The 21,733-nt window shown below is 29.4% G+C and overlaps 1 protein-coding gene across 3 annotated transcripts; it reads right to left on the bottom strand.

The window, feature by feature from the left end:
* Positions 1-5,123: 5,123 nt before the first annotated feature.
* LOC111026765 lies at positions 5,124-18,054 on the bottom strand. 3 transcript variants are annotated; one of them, XM_022304900.1, is made up of 4 exons: positions 17,912-18,054; positions 8,881-9,050; positions 5,969-6,094; positions 5,124-5,191 (listed from the first exon to the last, which is right to left on the bottom strand). In XM_022304900.1, exons 2-4 carry the CDS (start codon positions 9,010-9,012, stop codon positions 5,147-5,149), a joined length of 303 nt encoding a protein of 100 aa, XP_022160592.1. In that variant the 5' UTR covers positions 9,013-9,050; positions 17,912-18,054; the 3' UTR covers positions 5,124-5,146. The 3 variants fall into 3 exon arrangements, with proteins under 3 accessions (XP_022160592.1, XP_022160591.1, XP_022160590.1); XM_022304899.1 differs by lacking the exon at positions 17,912-18,054 and adding an exon at positions 9,549-9,927; XM_022304898.1 differs by lacking the exon at positions 17,912-18,054 and adding an exon at positions 9,134-9,393.
* Positions 18,055-21,733: the final 3,679 nt, after the last annotated feature.

The raw sequence follows: 21,733 nt of genomic DNA, 5'->3' as shown, positions 1-21,733 counted from the left end.
AATGCGACAATTATATCCTCGCAATTTAATTCTTGTAAATTTTCATTTTCTATCGAGAATAATGCTAAGCTGTTAAACTTCTCATCAGTTTGAGTGGACCTCAAGTAGTTTTTTACACGTTTGGGGCATGAAAACGATCTCTCGGAAGTACAATTGGACACTGGTACATTTACGAAAATTCTTAATGCAGTGTCAACATTTGGAAATATTTCAATATGTAAAGATTTTTCTCTCAAATACTGACACAGTGTGATTGGAGTTAAACTATCGATGTCAATATCCATATTACTATTCAGTAAATAAGATTGCAAATGTAAGCATTCTGACGAAAAAGTATTATCCAAATCATTCGGTACATTTTTTGTAATTTCTCAGCGGACTGAACTATCTTCAAAGAATTTAAAGATGTAATTTTTAGTAGTACTTCGAATAAATCACAAAACGTTTTGTAGGACTGGTGTCTTTTTCAAGTTGAAAAAATTGGATTATACTATTATTGTCAATTGTTATAAATATGTACGGTAGACGCTCACTGGCCGCGCCGCCGCGGCGTGAATATTTAAAATAGACGGCACGCGGCTGTAAGAAACTATAAAAATAATAAATTCGAATTCTATTTTAAACCAATTCCATTGTTTTCAATAATTTAAAATAATCTTGTAGGCTGTTGTAGTTATTAGAGTATTTTACAATAACAGACAACGATTTAATAAGTCTTACCAAGTCAATATACAATGCCATCATTATCGAAAAAAAAATCCCTTGAAAAATATGCCGCCCCTCAAAATTTGCCGCTGTGCCTATAGTGCCTGCATATAAATACGCCACTGCAGTTACCTCGTTCTTTTACCCACTATATAGAAGTTGTTAACTCGGGTTAGCCCTCACGACCCAAGCAAAATAGGTAGTTTTTTTTAAATTTAATGATAACGATGTTTGATGATAAAATATATATTATTAATGTATTCTGTGATGTTTCCACGGTCACTTTTCCGATTTTCCTCTCCAATATGCAACTGTTTTTCTGGTTTCACTGTTTATACTATTTAGAGCTAAAGTACTAAAAATAATGATGCAACAGAAAAACTACAAAAACTATTATTATTAACAACATCAATGATTCTGAAATGTGCAGCTCCTAGCAAATTAAGTTTTAGCATGCATCAAATTTTAATTAAATCTCCAAAAACACAGACTATAACTCGTTAAAATGTTAAACAATATAAATGTGGGTACCTACAAAATAGGTAGTTGCAACTTATAATTATCTATATGTAATAGCCGAGGTAATAAAAAATAATTGAACTTAAGAAGAAATAGATAGAAATTGTATGACAAACCTTCTAAATTTTTTATTAAATAAATACAAATTTATTAAAATATGGTATTTGAGTTCATGATAAAACAATTATTTTTAATATTTTACAAGTCGCTTTTGATTCCAAATTGATTTTACACGTGGCCACAGCAATAACAGCAAGCTGAAGGTTGATTTAAAAACAACAAAATGTGTTTTGATGAAATTAAAGAACCATTAAGATTTAAGAACAAATTAATCATTATGCTTACAATAAAATTATGAATACTAAATTGCCTCTGTCGCCTATTGACATCACCTTATTAGTTGGTAGCGCATATTAGATAACAATTTACATGCTTACAACCTAAGTGTTTTTTAGGTGTAGTCAAAACGTTATTAACATTTTGGGTTAAAGGAAAAATTAATTCTATGCAGTTTTAAATAATACCTATCTCAAATGGTAGTAATTTATACATTAATGAATTTAAAACTATACTTACTTTCAGAATTTAATGTACCTACTTCTCAGATCTCTGAAAGTAGAGAGACCTAATATCGTACTTTTTTTCCTAGTACCGGAATTATAGCTTTGATAAACAAATTAAAGATACAGTAATTTCAACATTTTATACTTTTACATGGATAGTACTATTGCTTATTTTACTTTTCTTTATTGTTAGGTTTTGAGCGGAGCGTTGAAAACATTGATTTTACAATGATGTGTGCTTTTTTCTGTCTGTCAGGGGCAGTAAAAGTGCTTCGATTTTCTTCAACAGCATCTTTTCAGGTTAGGGAAAGTAAATCTAGTTGGTACTTAAGGTGGATAAAATCAAAAAATACCCAATAGTTTTCAAATGTAGTAGGAAAAATAAACAAAAAATTGAGCATTTTACGGAAATCCGGGTTTTGACGAAATCGATTTTGATTTTTTTATGTATCTAAAAAAAAATACCGTTGATACGTGCAATTTTCACTGAATGTATACAACCACATTTTCTATACACCATCAAATTTTCAAAATATTTTGACTAGTGTTGAACTATTTATAGGCATTTGAAAGTTTCTAAATTGTATCTTCAAGAGGTTTATTTATTTTGATGTAATTCAAAGACGAATATCTGTAGGACATGAGATTCACACCATATGTTTATTTTATTCATTGATATACTTGATGAAAAGAATGAAAATCTTTTGACCCGTTTTGAGACTGACACTTACAATGTTAAATTTATTTAGTTTTCTTTCTATCATTGTCAATACAATTTTATTTGTTGGGTCAAAAAAACTTGAAAATTGAATACAAGACTTCTGGTATATTGTTATAATATCAGTTGAAAAATATTAAAATACCTAGATACAATTATGTTTTGCAAGCGTTTAAAGTTTAAATTGAAAATGTACCAATTCTTTTTGTAGCTGAATATTTATAAAATGTTCAACTTTTAAAGCTAAGGTTTGAAAAATTAAAACAAAGTCACACACAAGTCGTATCTTGTAACCAAAAAATTTAAAAAATATATAAACACAGACAACACTGTTTATTTTATATTCAAATTTAGAAGAAATTACTTATTATTAAATACCTAACAAAAAAAATGATTCAAGTTATTTTGTTGTAATTTAAAAATATTATTCATGGGTATCTACTCAACATTTTTAGATTATATTGTTATATTTTATATACACAATTACTTTTGAAATTTTATTTTTTTTGGCAAAAATCTATTTAAACTACTGTAGTACTAATGCTTAATAGCAAAATGAATTACTTTTATCACAATTACATCATCAAATATACTAAATTATTAATTAATATTATAGGCTGACTTATAGATAATCTTTGCTCAGAATCATTTTCCGCGTACAATGATTTTATAAAATTGAAATCAAATTTAACACCATCCATTACAGTGACTCACTTTTAAATTTCTGTACAGTAGAGCGACATTCACTTACCCGATTTTCTTAAAAAAAAAATATGACATTATTAGTTGCAATAATATTTAATAATAAATAAGTACTGCATTCCTTAAATGTTTTAATTCTTTATTGTTATGAATAGTCCGTTTATGTCTCAATTTTTCTTTTCTTTACCCAAAATGTTTTCAAATTGAAATTTTTTTTTTGGCATACACAGTCATCGACAATGCAATTTCCTTGTAAATGTTTTTTTAATGTATATTTATACTTATATATTGTGTCACAAATGGTAAATTTAAAATTCTAAAATACACGCGATCGATCACTGACTATGTGTCAAGCAGACACTTAGAAATTTGAAGTAGAAATGTTTCATACACATATTAGATTTATACATTTTAATACATTCCAACCACAATTAATATTGTTCTACAACCCAACATATAACACAGCAACGCCAATTGTATTTTGCCTATATAGTTATTTATGTAAACAGAATACAAATAATAGGTGCAATAAAGTTAAAACTAACAACACTTTTATTGAAATAATCAAATAACGATACAAAATATATTGGCACGTTAAATTTACTACAAAATAGGCATTCATCAATTTTAAATGGTGCATAATATACAAATAAAATTTATTTTTTACATGATATATGCTAGGTTGCATGAACAATCACTAAACATTTAACGAATCAAAAGTAAATTTTATTGGACCGTTAAATTAATACATTTTTCATGCAATCTGGTAATAAACAATCAGGTATATTAATGTACAAATTGGCACAAATAAAAATAGAATATTTAATTCATGTTTAAGAGGACGTGATACCCGCATGTGTTGTCTCCGTCTTACAAGTGCGTACCATAGCAAATTTTACGCTCAGCAGAACACGTGTAGCTCCGTTAGTTTAAAAATTAGTGCGTATTGTCTTCTTATAAAATCTAAAGGTAAGATTATTATCTAGTCAACCTCATAGGTTTTTTATTATATTTTAATTTTAACGCGAATTATGAGTATTTTAAAATTGTAAATTTTTATACATCTTAAAATACTCATAACTCGCGTTAAAATTAAAATATAATAAAAAACCTATGAGGTTGACTAGATAATAATCTTACCTTTAGATTTTATAAGAGGTCAATTCGCACTAATTTTTAAACTAACGGAGCTACACGTGTTCTGCTGAGCGTAAAATTTGCTATGGTACGCACTTGTAAGACGGAGACAACACATGCGGGTATCACGTCCTAATCGTAAACATTAAATGGTCTGGTTTTAAAAGTTTGATATTCATGATTCTCTTACACATGATATATTTTAAATTTTATTCTTATTTAATGGATTGTGTGTAAATATTACAACTATGTAATATAGCAAACTTAATATTAAAAACAACGCCTCCAGTAAAAGTGTATTATAAGTCCACTTGTAATGTCCACAATTTGGACTTCTGGTAAACATTATTTTTTTTTTAAAGAAAAAGAAACTAATGATTAATCTTGATACCTTTTTCAAATCTTAAATACAAAAAGAAAAACTATATTTAAGGTCTATGCTTCAATTTTCAACACAAATAAATAAATAAGTAATAATATTTACAGATCTAAACAGTTTTTACTATTTAGTTGATTTTATAAAACAAATTATGTATTTTAATTCTAAAATAACTCATATTTCATTTTGAAACATCAAACAATTGATTTAGTTCAATATTCTAACTCTTCTACATTGTTTATGCTAAATAGATAACTATTCAATAGTTTAATGTTTGGTATGCAAACACTCCAAAGTACTTCAATCATAGTATAGAAAAAAAAACAGTCAAGTTTCCAATATAACAAAATATGCTATATTTTAAATATTTAATATTTATACAATATTTTATTACATTTTCATCATCTTAAATTTATTTTTGAATTATTGATTTTGTCTATTTCTTCTTTCCTGACCTTGTTTTTTAATCTATAGAAAAAAACAATACATATATTTCAGATAAGTTATCAGTGTTTCCTAACCAAAGGGTGAATAGGCCTAAGGATGTAGGGACAAAATATAAGAAACTGTTAATTTTATTTATATTTTATACTCAGTAATATTTTTAAGTTAGTATGGTATTTTCTACATTTGTGTCAAAGAAGAGTCACAAGTTTTCCCATCCAAAATGTCTCCATATTTAAATCAAACATGTAAGTGATACTATGTTCCAATTTTTTAATTAACTACCTATGCTATTTAAGGTGCTATTTTAAATATTATCATAATTCTTAAATAAAAATTAAACAAGAACTAATCTAATTACTATGGTTTGTTTTTTTAAAATTTTTTTGAATTGATGTTATACCATTGATTTTAGAGTATACAGATAAGCCATCTGTATATTATAAAATCAATGGTTATACTAAAAAGATATATCGTTGTGACGCAAACAAGTGCTCTTTGATGTATTTAAAGGAGTATTTAAAATTATAAAGTTAATAATACTCAAGTTATAATATATTGTATTATTAATTATTTAATTTTAATTTTTAATTAACCTTTCCAGTGCTTAACTATGTATACTCTGACATAGGTTGCTACATAAAATAAAATATATATATTTTTTAATATTTTAATTTAAATTCTGATATCTATGTGATCTTATTATTTAACTTTATAAAACAGTGTGATTACTAGAAAATAGCAAAATTATAAAATACAGGAATATAATGGTAGACAGAATAAAAAAAGTTGTTTACATACCGTAGCATCTAGAAATTCAATAACATTTTGGTTTTTTGTGGCATTAAGCACATCTTTGCGCCAGGTTTCAATTTTGCGGTAGCAACTTATGCATAATTTTGTAGACTTCTCTTCATGAAATGTTAACTAAAAATATTAAATTAATAGGTATTATTCCACATTATTATTTATCGAATTAGTAATTCAATTGTCTGCATATAAACACATTGTAAAACACAAAAAAAGGCACATTGACACTCAGCACCGGAGATATCCTCTGAGATTTTAAATTTCTATTGGCCCTCAACAAAGTATTGGCCTATTTGACAAAAATTTTTTTATGATCATCTTTTAGTGCGTGTGTTAAACTTAAAATATAAGTTTAGAACTAAATATATAAATATATACAATTTTTACACATTTCATTTTATACTTATCAATCATTATGTCCCTAGTATGAGAAGTATGATCATAATTTTTAATTAATTTACTATGAATTTATAATTTTAAAATTTGATTTGCTTTTAGATATATCATGTATATTTATGTATTTAGATATAGGTAAGTACATATATTTTAACACAATACATTATTTTTAAGAGGCCCACCGAGATTTTCTCTTATGCCAAGTAGCTATGAACTTAACGGTTTCAAATCAGCGTCAATACAAAAATGAGGTTTAAAATAACAAATTACATCTACCATCAGTGGTGGCTAGTGCTATGGTGCAGAGGAGCACATAATATGTGTTACCCAAAAAATGTCATAAAAAAATTATTAGAAATCTATAGTAAATTATAATTGGTTATTGTTAGTGCTCAGAAGTCAGAAGTAATAAAAGCTACAACAGGAAATATATGTATTATGTACGAAAAAATAACAAATATGAAAAAAAAATGTAATAAATATTCACAACAATTAAAAAAATATTTGAAAATAAAAAAAAAACCATTTTAAGTTGTTATTGATTTGTACTTGAAATGAATGGAAAATAGAGGAAAATAAAATTCATAATATTTAAAATATGGTGGAAAACTGTTTGCTTTTTTGACATTTTATCGAACTGAAAAAAAAAAAAAAAATTTAAAAATAGTACATCCCAATATTCCCAATATTAGTGAGTTTGAGATTACAACATGAGCATTTCACCGTTGTCAATAATTGAATAGACGATGACAATAAATACCTACATTAAATAACATTGAATTTTATATTTAATAATATTAAAATAATGAAAAACATTTTTTTAGAAAGTATGTAGGTACAATAATGTGTATGAAAATTAATAAATATGCACTTTTCTCCAAAAATCGACAAAATATGCGAAATATGCATTTAAGATTTTTGATTTTTAAACTCACCATTATGTAGCTTGGATTTTTAGCTTGGTCTGTTATAATAATATGTAACTTCTACAACTTTCAAGCTCTAGTTATTATGCACATAGTTTGTTACATAAAAAAGGTTAATTAAAAAGAAAAAAAAGGTTTTTGCCGTTTTTCGTGCTCACAAGTACTATTTTTATTGTGGTGTGCTGCTATGACAATTGTCTAAACAATAATGTACTACCATGTATTGGACAATATCTGCCACAACTGTAATCTCATTTTAAAGTTATCTACTATTATAAACAGAATAAAATAATTAATTAAGAATAAATGATTTGAATTTAAAAATCTTAGTAAAAATTAATTGAAGACAAGTACATTATTTAAAGCAAATTTTTTTTTTCAAAGTCTACATAAGTATCTTTTATGGGCCACCTATTATTAAGAACCACACAAGCCACCACAGCCTACAATAATCATAATGATGTAGATAGCCCAGCTATAAAAGAACAAAAAACATTGACAGACCGTAAACTCATATAATAATTATTTTATAATTAGGTGGTTTGTAAAGAGACGATAGACTACATATTGGGAGATAGTATTACATTTAATCAAAACTACTAGATTGGCCTTAGCTAACAACACTAAATAGGACAATTTCTAGGATATATAATGTCTATTCATTTTTCTTCCTCGTAACATTTTATGAAATTAGGTATATAATTTAAGTTTAAACTAAGATCAAATTAAAAATTACATTTGATAAAGTTATTTTCCATGACGAGTATAATAACAACAAAACCGATATGTAAATTAGAAGTTAAAAGTTTAAATGCATTTAATTTTAAGTTTATTCTTTTTTTTTGAAAATGTTGGTATTATTTATCTCAATATAAGTATAATACTTACCCTACATTTTTAAGATTCAAATTAATTATGTTTACTGGTTTATTTATTATGATTGCCTTAAATTAATTAGAATTAGAAATAGATCTTTGATCATCACGGTTGAATTAAGAAAATGACATATTATATTGTTCAATACTTATTGGTTACCTAGAATATGTATACGATTTTCTGGTATACTTAATTTCATGCAATTGTTTTTAGATAATTTTTTATCTACATTCTGCAAGACAAAATAATATAAGTAAGCTTGCACAACAAAACTTAAAGAACATTGCTGTGATTTATTCATAAAGGACCATACTACTTATTTCAGAATTGAATCCCGTAAAAAAAGTTAACCTACATGTGTTTGTTGTAGGGAATTGGTTTGTTGGCATAGTTGAGTGTATGCATTAAATTTTGTTAGGCAGACCTATTGGCAATTTATATTATTTTATCTAAAACATTACAAAATATCTTAAAATAATAAAATACAGTGTTAATCTGTGATAGTGTGATAGTCACAATGACACAATTAAGTTTACCAGATATCGTAGAGTCGCAATAACCACCAAGTACATAAGAACCTATTTTTCTCATAATAAAAGTATTTGAATGGATCAAGGTGTATCAATGCACCATGGAGGGGATCAATAATCTACAACTAAGCAAAACCTGTGAGACCATAAGTGAATGTTATACATAGGTACTTACTTGGACACCAAAGTACCGATGGATATCGGTCATCCACGATGAGGTCGGCTCTCCAAGTAGCAGAATATCTATCAGGTTTTCTTCAATCAGACAAATTCGGCACATGTTTGATACATTAATATGAATCTCCATGATCTTGAAATCGATGTTGGCACCAAATAGAAGGAAAACTAATGAATCAATAGTTTAAATAAAATATCAATCGTAGTATAGGTAGGTACTGAAATAACCCAAATATCCAATAGAAAATAACCTAAACGTGTTATGACCAAACTTTAAACCACAGACAAATCTTATACCATGCAGACGACTAGAAAAGCCATGCAATGAACTATTGAAGACTAGTGTTTGTGAATTTAATATACTGACAGCAGCGACCCGCGAGGGAACAACAATTCGACTACGGCAGCGGAGTTATGATATCACGACTAGTAACGGCTTACGGCCTTTAACCGCGTTTAATCGAATCAACTATCAGATAACGTGGTGCTCTTATTTGAAAACTCATCGACAAGAAACTACAGATAACGATCACCACTGGGTGCGCTGTTTGCCAATACAAAATATATTATAGATAATGTTATAAAAAAGTAATGAATCTATGACGCAAGGGATAAAATTCTCAATTGCGCATCGTCATTTGTACACAACGGTACGCATATAAATACCTTTTTTCAAATACAATCGTTAATAATATCGTAGAACAATAAAGGTAGAAGCAACAGTCGATTAGCCAGTGGTCGTGTGTTGTTGATTGCGTCCTGAGGGCTGTGATGATACGTCTGGACCACCGAAAAATGTGAAAAAAAACCCCTCTCACGACGAACCGACTACCGGCCTGCCATCTGGTATACGTTTTTCATGATATAACCTAACTTGTAGGTTACTCAGCTTTTTATCTCTGAAATTTCGATTGTGAAACGTTGGCCGCAGTATGGCCAGTTTTCAGTTAATTATGTTTTACCAATCCATTTCAATTATTTGCATCGTAATATTATATTATTATTTATTAAGAAGTCTTCAAGGCCACGGCAGTGCTACATATTTACGATACCGCCGAGTTTTCGAGCAGTGTAATGCCGCAGCCGAGTGCCGACTACAGGCGAATCTAATTGAGCGTTTTTCCGCTAGAAGCAGCACATAATGGCTAGAAGAGTTAGAATATAGCTACCCACTCCGTTGAAATTGCAATTTGCAACATAATCATGGAAAAAAAACTATTTATCTTTTCAGACTGGTTTTAGAAGAAGAGCCCCTATTAGGCCGGGGCTATATTGTAACACTGCGTATTCCGCGGCGTTTTGCCGTTTTCCCTCGAATTCAAAATTCATTGTTTTATATTACAGTAGCTATAGGTCAGGGAGTGGCACGCGAAAAGATATTGTGGGCACTCGACAATTTTTACTTTTACATATTATAAAATAGGTATATAATATTATAGGAACTATAAATTATAATAACCTAAACTAACCTTTTTATACTAATACATTAATTATACAATCAAATTATAGTATAATAAAATATTATATTTTTAATATTTTTTTCATGGCACGCTCTAAAAAAATTACTAATTTTGGGCACGCAGCGTTCAAAAGGTTTGCCATTTCTGCTATAGGTTATCTGCGGCGGAAAACGGCGGGCGGCTGACTTGCGTTTTGGAAGACGAACGCCGAAATAATAAAAACGCAAATTCCTAATTTTCCATTGCCTTAAATTAGGATAGGCAATAGGTACTGGTGGCGGAAAACATCGCATTTACACCATAATTTTATGAACACAATAATTTTAGGATATTTCATATATTTACTTTAACTACCTCCTCCAATTCACCCTGACAAAATCTTCAAAGTTGGGGATGCCAGGACACTTGGGGTAGCATTTGGAACTCGGAAAAAATTTGTGGATAAAATGACTTTTATTAAAACAAAAAAAAATAATCCCTTCTGTGTACAGATCAATAGAACTATACATTGTAAAACCGATAACTTAATATCCGTGTTTTGATAATTAAAGTATATCTTGATTAATTTATTGATGAAAACACTATTTATTATACTTTCATTTACTATTTTACTATGCATTATTATTTATTTTGAAAAACTGACATGAGATTGTCTCTAAAATATTGCCCACTGTAAGTTTTGTTTTAAGTAAATTTGCTCTAGAATAAGTTATTCTATGTATGGAGATTTTTATGCTACCAAATTGGCGGTATGCCGTCTTCTTAATTACCTGAAAACCAATATCACGTTTTATTTATTTTTTTTTGAAACTGGATTAATTTAAACATTAAACATGAACATTTTATAATATACAGTGACTATAGGTAGATACATACCTATTGCTCAAGAAATCAAAAAAAAAAATATATTATATAATAATATATACATACATACTACGTAGTAGGTACAAGGTACCTAAATATAAACAACGAAATCCAAATGTCTGAGAAGTACTAGTACTAGTTATATATAGTAGTATATACGTTATGTAGTATTGCGATACCCAGATTGTAGGTAGGTTGTAACATTAATTATAAATACTAGTATTTATAATCAATGGTTGTAGTAATCGAATATTGATATTTGAATATTGTTCTAGACGAAATAAATGTCCTTATGTACGCTTTAAACCAATAATCAAGTCATGTATTTCGAAATAAAATCGGTTTGGTGGATATGCGAAAATACAAAGACATTTATAGGTCCTTTACGAAATAGGCACTTATCAGGCGTCTGTAAATTTACAAAATTCCACTTTCTCAACAATATATTTTAACGACTAGCTGTCAATTCTCAGAAAAGCCTACCTATTTGACAAAAAAAAGTGCATATCGTGGTATGGACTAATTATGTAACAAATATGCAATAAACGTACTATAAACTAAACTAAAAATTTTGATTGAACATATTTTCATTTAAAATAAAATTACAATTAAAATTATGTTTTTCCGTGTAGTATCAAATTCAATATAGGGATTACTAGTATAACAGTCGATTACACTCCCTGTAAAATATTTTGAATTACTATCTTATTTGCAAACGAAAATATTTGTGGCCAATATTATTTTATATTTGTTTGTCAGTTTAACGTTTTAATGTACCTTTACGGTACATGTTTATTGTTCACCCTCGGGTTTATCCATCATATTCTATAAAAAAGGTTAACTTCAAAAATATTTTTTGACACCCATGTCTATCAATATTTTTGACAATAATATCATAAATCACATTGACCACGTCATTAATTTGCAATTTATGAAACGCGTGATCCCAATTAATAGTAGATAATGATCACAGTTTAAGTAATGATATAAAGTTTCATCAAACTACAAGTGTTAAATATTTTTTTGTTTTAAAATGTAACTAATAAAGCAGGGTTATATAAATTTTCTGTTGGAACCAATGCATACAATTACACTCCACTTCAAGTTTCAACGCTTAAGGTATTTGATAAGATTCAGTCTTCAATATTATTATAATGTTTTTTATAGCATTACATTGCTTTAGACAAAGATTTGAAAAATATTTTGCCCATGAGTCAGATTCTACTTTACCACAATTACAAGAAGGAGCTACACTATTTTTTAATGTCTATTTTTAATAACTGGTAAATAAAAATTACTCAATGTAATAATTTTAGCATCGCTGTAAGTATAATTACACAATAACCAATGAACTGTATTAGTATGATCATTGAAAATATTTACATTAGATTGGATAGGATGTAAATAGAGCCAATTAAAAGTGTAGAAGAATCAATTATAGATATTTTTACAAATAGTTATCTTACAGTAATAGCAATAGTTATTTTACAATACATTTTGCTTCTCAAATTGGCGGCAGTTTTAAAAAGGCCGAGAACCACTGATGGAATGTTTACGAGAACAGTAGACGTAGGGCCGTAGGACATAATTAGTAGGAGTTGACCTAGAATAAGACACGTATTATAGACAGTGTATTGAATATGGGCTCACTACATGGTGCCGGAGTCGTTACTTCTCTGTAAGCTACCTTCATAATCCCTATATAAATTCACAATGGATGTATTCTGCAACGTTTATTCGCCGGGACAGTGAAATACCTACCTAATAAGAACACATGTCGTATTGCGGCATATGATGCGATTGTCACTACTTGATGTGATTCCAGCGCGATTTATGCGATACCTACGGGCTATCTGTGGGATTAGGATTACCAATGTTAGCATACAATGCGATTGTCAAGCGATTATTATTATAATTTTTTGTCAAGTACCTACCTACCTATATATAATTTTCGTTTCCCGTTTCTCAAATATTAATCTTTATTATCTTAACAAAGATAATAATAATAATCTTAATAATCTTTATTTTAAGGAACAAAAATAAAAATTTAACAGAAAGTGTAATAGATACAGTGAAGGCGCATATGCATAGTTATAATATATTTTAATACATAGATTAATAATTAATAATTTAAGAATCTAAAACATAACAAAAAAATACACCGTAGATCCACATGTTAAGTATAAGAATATAATAATAAACTATAAGAATAAATGAAATTACTAGAATATACTATAATAATACACAATAGTTATGCCGGGTCGAATGAACAATCACTAAATATTTAACGAATCAATAGTGAACTAATTGTCCCTTAAACATGGTTCAGTGGCTTATGGTTGATCCATTAAATCTTATTGAACCATCCAATTAATAAACGTCTTATACAACTATTACTTACTAGTGCTTACCTACTTGATTAAAAATCACAAAAGCAATTACATTTTTATATCAAAAGACTTATAAACATTATTTTTTTAAAGAGTCTCCAATATTAAATAGTTGTTGCACTCCAGCCTCCCGTCATCCGAGACTTAGATCTGGCATGTGCGTGAAGTTGTACTCTCTCCCCCCCCCCCTTGAAGCTACAGACCCCCAGACTTTTACATGATTTTGCAATTAATATGTTATAATTTGCTCTGTAATTGTCAGACTCTCCAAACCCTTAAGTTTACTGGTGCTGGTCTCCATCTATAAAATAATATAAAATAATATGTTTATTACATTATTACTATGTGCGATCCGTGTGACGCGACTGCCAAGCGACCAGCATCGAACAAATCGAGTTGTCTGAGGGCACCACGCTTAGATTTTTACATTGACTATGCAGACTTTCTTGGAAGACATTTTTTGGGTCCGGGACTTGAGTTACGTTTTTGTTGGACATATTTCTCAAGAACAAAATCCGTTTTAAACATCTTATACATCTATTTGTCGGTTTTCGATCATTTTACTATGATTTCAATAATTTTTAATGTGCCTATATTTCACATATTTTTATATATTAGATTATACTTGGTAACACAACTAGAACAAACATTTGGGGTGGGGGTGGCTGTAGCTCATCAAAAAGTTTTCCTAAAGAGTAACCCGATAAGGGTTTGGCCACAGCCACATCGTTGTAATTCGTTTATGACAGCGCTATCTAACTAGGAATTTGAGTAGCTGTGACGGGCAGTTCTTCAAGTACGTTTTAGAGTACAAAATGATTTTGCGACAGTAGATGTCGCTGCTGTTATCGAATTGATTTAAATCTAAATAATTATCCGGCCAAAGCCGCAAGCGGCGCGGCGTTAGGTTAGACTAAACCTATTTCAACTTTACCTAACCTATACTAAGCCCAACTAAACAGATCGTTGGATTCGCGGCTCGTGATTTAAATTATTATGTAGCCATTATCTAACCAACAGGTTTGAGGGGAGTACTACCTGACCGCCCCCACCATTAAAAAATGTCTATTTTAATTTGCCAAAAAATGGCATTTGAAAATGCCACTGTCTGTAATATACTGTTTACAATATTATAATGTACTATAAAAGTCACAAGTTCCCGAAAATAATATTTTTAAATTAAAAGAAAATAACTAAAATTGTTATTCTTGGTTTTAATATGCAATTTCGTGAACTTTTGAACTTATTTTGAAAAAAATGTATGTGCTTATGTATTTTTTTTGATTTAGATTTTTCAGTTTAAATTATTTATGAAATTCTTTGTTTCTAATTTTCGATGCTTAGCTATAACATTTATTTATTTTATACATTTTAACAACAAAATAATTTGAAAATTTTCATTATTTGAATAACTTTTATCAAAATTTGAACTTAAATCGAAAATTCGAGTCTATGGACTTCTTATATGTATCAATTTCTATTACAACGACTATTATAGTTTATATATATTTATAACTATTTTAAACTGATGAATAGACATGTATCTACCAAATTTAATTCTTCAAGGTTAGGTTAGTTTTCAGTAGGCTTATATAATTGTTCCTTAAAACATTGCATTTAATTTACATTGTTTGTTTGAAATATAATAAATTAAAATAAAAAAATAATAATGATAATACAAAATATTATACAACTTTGAACGGTTAAATTCGCTCTCGTGCTTTTTTCTTATTACTCCGGTAAATATAGATAATTTTTTGTGTTTTTTATCTTATTAGATTCTAAAAAGTGCGCTCTCAGACCGGTGTCGATTTTGAGTCGGTCTGACTAATACCCTCCCCTCAAGGGAAATTATTAGTGGTTTCAGCTTATACACGGCCGCCGTAGAAACGTGAGTTCAATCTTATTTTTATCGGTACAAGGTTCCAAAACCCGTGACAGTCGTTATCACGTTATCAATGAGATTATACCCACACTGACTCACGCGTTGATACACTGCGTGCGTTTTATAGTCGAAACCAGGGACTGGAATCTTAATGATTTTTACCGTTCCGATTCTGGTTCGGTTCCTAGAAAATCTAAAATTTCGGTTTTTAGTTCCTTTTCGGTTTTTAAATTTAGATTTTGGTTCTTTTCGGTTCTTATAAAATTAAAATTCGTTTCCTGTTTAGATTTTATACTTAAAAATTGGATTCAATTTCGATCCTTTAAAAAATATTAGTATTTTCAAATTTTCAAGTAAATGCTCAACATTGTTGACGAAAGTATACGAGTATACGACCCGTTATGATGTAGGATACAAGGTTTAAAATATTGAAGGTAGACCCCACGGCTATAGAATATAGACACTAGAGTACTAGACAGTAGACAGTAGACACTATAATAAGTATAATGAACAGTAAAAAATCAAAACACTAGCAAAGTAAGACAGAAAGAAATGCATTTAAGCGTGCTGTAGGTACGCGTTAGATAACGATACTATAATAGTAATAATACTATATAAGCGTTGTTGACATCATCACATTCGTAGTTACTTATAAACATATTTTATGAATTTCTTATTATTGTGGTAACTGGAAGACCTATTAGTGTATATTGTGCAGTAAATAACGACTTTTATTTTTGCTGGAAATTAATATTAATACATTATCAGTTATTACGTAGAGTTATTAATACTTTAGTCTTAGTGACACGTCTCAGACGCTCGAACTCTATACTCTGTAGGTAATTGAATGATTATAATAATGACAAATGGGGGACGAGGTGACCAAGTGGTCTGACGCGTCCGCTGCGACGCAGCCGATCGCGGTTCGATCCTCGGCCACCGGGCGGCATTTTTCTCCGGACAAGTCGCGGGGACCGGAGAACAAGTGCTGCCATCCCCCACCCCCGGGGCATGGCAGAAACCTACGGGTGCCCCATTCGAAATTCTGCCAAATCAAACACACACGTATTCCAACCTACCGTCCCAAAAACCTACAATACAAACCTTGTTCCTAGTCCTACTCCTTTCTCTCTCTGGGCCTAACGTATTGGCTTAACGCTCAACCTCAACAAGTGTCATGTTATGTCATTTCATAGGAAACGAATTTGAATAATCCATCCTTACTCCCTTAATGGCTCAACTCTTGAACGTGTATCCACTGGAAAAGATCTCAGGTTCTATCTAACTCTTACTTTTTCTTTTGAACAACATATTGATGTTACTGTTGGTAGAGCGTTAAAAATTCTGGGGTTCTTAAAGCGCAACGCTAGCTTTTTCACGTCCACTACCTGTCTTCGCTCCCTCTATTTTTCCCTTGTCCGCTCTGTCTTAGAATATGGCTCAGTTGTATGGTACCCATAGCTGACCAAGGACCAATTACGTTTAGAGGTTGTCCAAAACCGCTTCCTTTCCTACGCCGCTTTTATACTCAATATTGATCACCCACTCCATAATTACCTATCAGTTAGAACTTCCTTAAATATCCCTACTCTTGCATCTCGTCGTATAGATGCTGATCTCTCATTCATCACCTCTCTCCTTAACGGCTCAATAGATGCCCCGAACCTTCTGTCCTCTATCTCTTTCCACGTTCCTGTGCATTTCACTAGAAATCACCCGTTATACCTTGTCTCCTCTCACCGTACTAATTACTCCCATAATAATCCATTAGATAAAATGCTCCGCCTACTTAATAGCTCCTGATCTGTAGTTGACTATGTTATTATTTATCTCTTCTGAACGTTTTGGTCCTTAGTTTTATTTTACCTTAGCATGTACTCTTTTTAACTGAACACTACTTAGTATAAGTTTAAACTTAAGTCTATAATTATAACTATGTTTTCTATGTATATTATTTCATTATTATCACTTCTTGTAATCTACTAATTATTACAATGTATCTATAAATTGCCGTTTGGCTTTAAATAAATAAAAATAAAATAAAATAATAATAATTATATACTTTAAAAGTTTTAAGTGTCACGAATAAGTAATAACATTTCTGAAATTACAGCGAAATATATAAAACGTTATTAATTGTCCATATTTCGTCCAAATCTGAACTTGAAATATGTAATAACGCAAAAATAAAAAGAATAAAATAAATTATAGAAAATCCCGTAAATGTTAGTACGACGCCTGCCGACACAAATATTTAAGATGATCTAAATTTACGTTAATACCTTCCTCCTGATTGTTGGAGGGTTCTCGAGGTCGTGTTCTCGAGAATTTGATCAAATACACTTCTATGATGTAAATGTAAATGCATGCACATATAATTTAATATATTGTAGTCAACAATACTTTATTTTATATTTTAATATGTCTTACCTGACTCGCAGTTGTCACTGGGTTGGCAGTAGGAGCTTTAGGGGACACAAAATTAATTATTTAAGATACTCAAAAAAAATAAAGTAACACACTGATTATGCTCGTAAAAAAGGGAGTCCAGTTGTCGCTCGTAGAATTCGGTATGCAGAGGTTGCCAATCTGTTTTCGCGGTGCGCCTGCACTCGTGAGAGATTGTGTGTTTTAGGAGAGGTGCTCATGCACTGATGAGAGGTGACGACGCGGTCCAGCCAGCCAGATTCGCAGGCGGTCAAATCAAAGGCCTCCGTGTTTTTAAAGATTTACCGTTATCCTTAGTGATAGAGACCCTGATTGGACCATCCCTTGTATCCGGCTTCGTAAGAAACAGATCACACAAGTGGCGACAGATGGTCACAACTATGAGTGAGTTTCTACGTGACCAAATAATGCAAATCGTTCCTTTAAGTGAGACAACTCGACCGTTATTTATTTTACTGAATAAGTAAATAATATATACAATAATTATGATATGTGAGCATATCATTACAAATACCCATAAAGAAACTGTGTTCATATACTTTTTATATGTTTTATTGTCTTTTATACAGTAAGAAATACTTATGAGAAACCTCTTATTCTTAATTTACAATCTTTAGATATAAAAATTGATTATTTTATACATATTAAAATAAAAAATAATTAGTAAATCATCTTCGTAACTTCTTATAAGTAAAATATCGTGCCTATGTAGTAGGTATCTTAAATACTTTTGAAATTTGATTAAAATCTCTTAAGAGAAATCTTGTATTGAATTTTAATGCTTTTTTATCAAAAGAAATATTTTTTGACATTTAAGAAAAAAAATTGTGTCAAATAAGAGAGTATCAAAATGTCTATTAACAGTTCAAAAAGAGTCAATATATTTTGAAAGTTATACCATGTTTCATATACCTAAACATTTAGTGAACATTTCAAGTATCTACTTTTTTCATTTTTGTGTTACACCAAAAAAACTAAGTAACCATTTAGATCCAATTGCCAGTATAACCAGTAACCACTCTCAAAGTTGAAAAATATATTGATATTATGGAATTCAGGAATTGCAACAAAATAACTTAATATGATTCAAAATTCCTCATAAATTGTTCATATAATCATGTAGGTACCTATCATATAAAAATAAATCAAGCTAAAGGTTAAAATATTTTTTTATAAGAGTTTAAAGTTCATTTGTTTACAAAACTTGTCAAAATTACTAAAATTTGCAAATTATTTCATTTTTTAAAATTCATGAAATTTTAAAATTCAAGTTCGAAAAATAAATAAAGATTTTAAGTACATAAGTTTATTTTACAAAAATCATAGACATGCGCAATTCCACAAACATATTTTATAATGAGCTTCTAAGGTTAAAATATTGACGAAATTAGAAATGCCTAAAAGCTTAAAAAATGATTTTGGATTTGTTTGATTTAATTCAAAACGTTTTAACCTTAAAGACTTGAAACATTCTACTTTTACTTGAATTATCAATTATATAGGTACTACTCAATGAACATTTTTTAAATATTTTGACTAAATTTAAGATATTTAAGATTTCTGAAAGCTGTGATTTTAAAGTCTCAACCATAAAGCTTATTATTACGTAATACTAGATATCACAAAAGTTGTTTTGAAAGTGATTTTAAAATATTTAAAATACAAGAGCAACATTTTTTTTTATAACTGTTGAAGTTGAAATGTTGATAAAATTCGTCAAAATCTCTCACATTTTCAAATTATTTTGTAACTAAAATGTATGAAACGTACGATTTGTATAAGTAATGCTTGACATTTTGATACAAGAATTCTCATTAATTTCTCACTCTGATGCAAATAAACCTTTAAAATATACAAGCACAATTTTTTTTATAGACATTTGGAGTTAAAAATATGATCGAATTTAATAATCAAAAGTCAAAACTTAAACTAAAAACAATGATTTTAGCTACGTTGTTGTAATTTAAAAATATTTCTCTTACTTTTTAGGAAGAGATAATAAAACCTTAATATATATTTTATGTTTTATTAAACATCACCTATTTTTGTCTAATTATGTCTCGGTGGAGACACAGACACAATATAAAATAGTTGTTAATTTTTGATTCATTTTCGTTGTAGAAAACGTGTTGTGTTTATTTGTGTGACAGTATTAAGAGAACAATGATTGAATATTATTATTAATGTACATTTGGTTTGAGTTAATTTTACTTTGTACTTAGCCCCTTACTTGATAATGTGGATTTATCCATTCCTCTTCACTTATTTATTTTCTCTTTTCCATTTTTGTATGTGAACATTTCTATATCTAGATAGGTACCAACTAATTTTTATATAGTCATAGACATTTTTATCTGAACAATTTTTCCTTTGCCATTCTTAACATGGACATTTTTACATACTACTCACTGATGGGTGGGTAAACTTACATATTTGTGTTTTAGGTAAATCAATATTTACAATAACATTAACCACTTGTAAATACAATTTAAATTATTTACAATTGCAAAGTAAATTATTATTTATTATATTGATATTTTTTGTAATTTATGAGAAGTTTCAAAATAGTCTCTGTATACGAAAATAATAGGGCTATTATAGTAAAATAAAAAATGGAAATAGGTGGGTTGTTTAATTTTAAATACCCAGACTACGCTACGATCATTTACGTTTGCGTCATATGTAATTTTAAATTGAAATGTTTTAACTCATTTCGATATTTTTCCTAAAGCTTAATTGATGATTTGACATTATATGATTTTAATAAAATACATTTCATTTCTAAAAAAATTTATTTGTGCCTTATAGCTTGTTAAAAATGTATTTTTTTGCTCTAGTGGTTTGTGTTTGGGTCGTATTCTGCGCTTATGGGCTACAGCCTCTGTTGACAATGTGCTCAAGAACCATTGTGACCTTTTTGCTGACGCAAGAGATGTATCTAATTTGTATTATGATATTATTTACCATATTATGCTCTATGGGCCTATGCCCTATGCATTGTGAACTGAGTGTTGTTATATTATTATTATTTATGGCTGTACTTATTTATTTAGTGAATCACATTTTAATAATGATGTTAGACAACATATTCTGTTCCCATAATATATGTATTGTTAAAGTGTGTTACCAATTAATATATTACACCGCACACAAAATATTTGATATTATCATCCCTCTATAAAATAGGTACTAGGTAGGTATACAAATGCATACAATTTATGTTTTTTTTTTTGGTGATGATCAATTCTTTTGAATTGTAGTTTTAATATGATTATTGACTGTGTGTGTATTATCGGTCATAATAACCTAATATTATTATATGTTGTTTTTTACATGCCGGGCACAAAAGTATAATTCGTATTAATTTTGTGTCCGCCCTTAATAATTCAGGGGTTTCAGTGACCAGGTATTTACGATTGTAGGGAGATAAAAAAACAAAAATTAATCCACGGAAAAATAAATGTACAAACTTAGGGGGTGGCCTTATTTACAACGCCGCAGGACGGCAAGGTCTTTAATTTCATTATTTTTAAATCACCACCGTTCTTTATTTTTCCCTCCTTCCCGCTATCGTCCACGGTAATGCACCTGTAATAAATGTGTTTGTGTACGAGTGTTTACAATAATAGCTGAGTCTACCCACTTGACCGTGATTTACGTAATTTTGGCTTTTAGATCAAACGATAAAGTAAATAAATGAATTGCCCCCGAGCTGTGTGTTTTACCTTTTACTGGCAGAGAACCGTGCGGCTCGTGTATATTTATACAGGTACTTAACCGGCGATTACAATAATTACTATCGTA

The sequence above is a fragment of the Myzus persicae genome, unplaced genomic scaffold (genome assembly GCF_001856785.1).
Source record: "Myzus persicae strain clone G006 unplaced genomic scaffold, MPER_G0061.0, whole genome shotgun sequence".
Taxonomy (NCBI): domain Eukaryota; kingdom Metazoa; phylum Arthropoda; class Insecta; order Hemiptera; family Aphididae; genus Myzus; species Myzus persicae.
This window is presented reverse-complemented; position numbering and strand designations above follow the sequence as displayed.

Coding starts and splice junctions, on each gene's coding strand:
- LOC111026765 (XM_022304900.1), bottom strand. CDS start 9,012: ATGGAGATTCATATTAATGTATCAAACATGTGCCGAATTTGTCTGATT. Junction 6,095..8,880: donor ATCGGTACTTTGGTGTCCAA/GTAAGTACCTAT, acceptor TAATATTTTTAG/TTAACATTTCATGAAGAGAA. Junction 5,192..5,968: donor TTGAATTTCTAGATGCTACG/GTATGTAAACAA, acceptor TTTTTTCTATAG/ATTAAAAAACAAGGTCAGGA.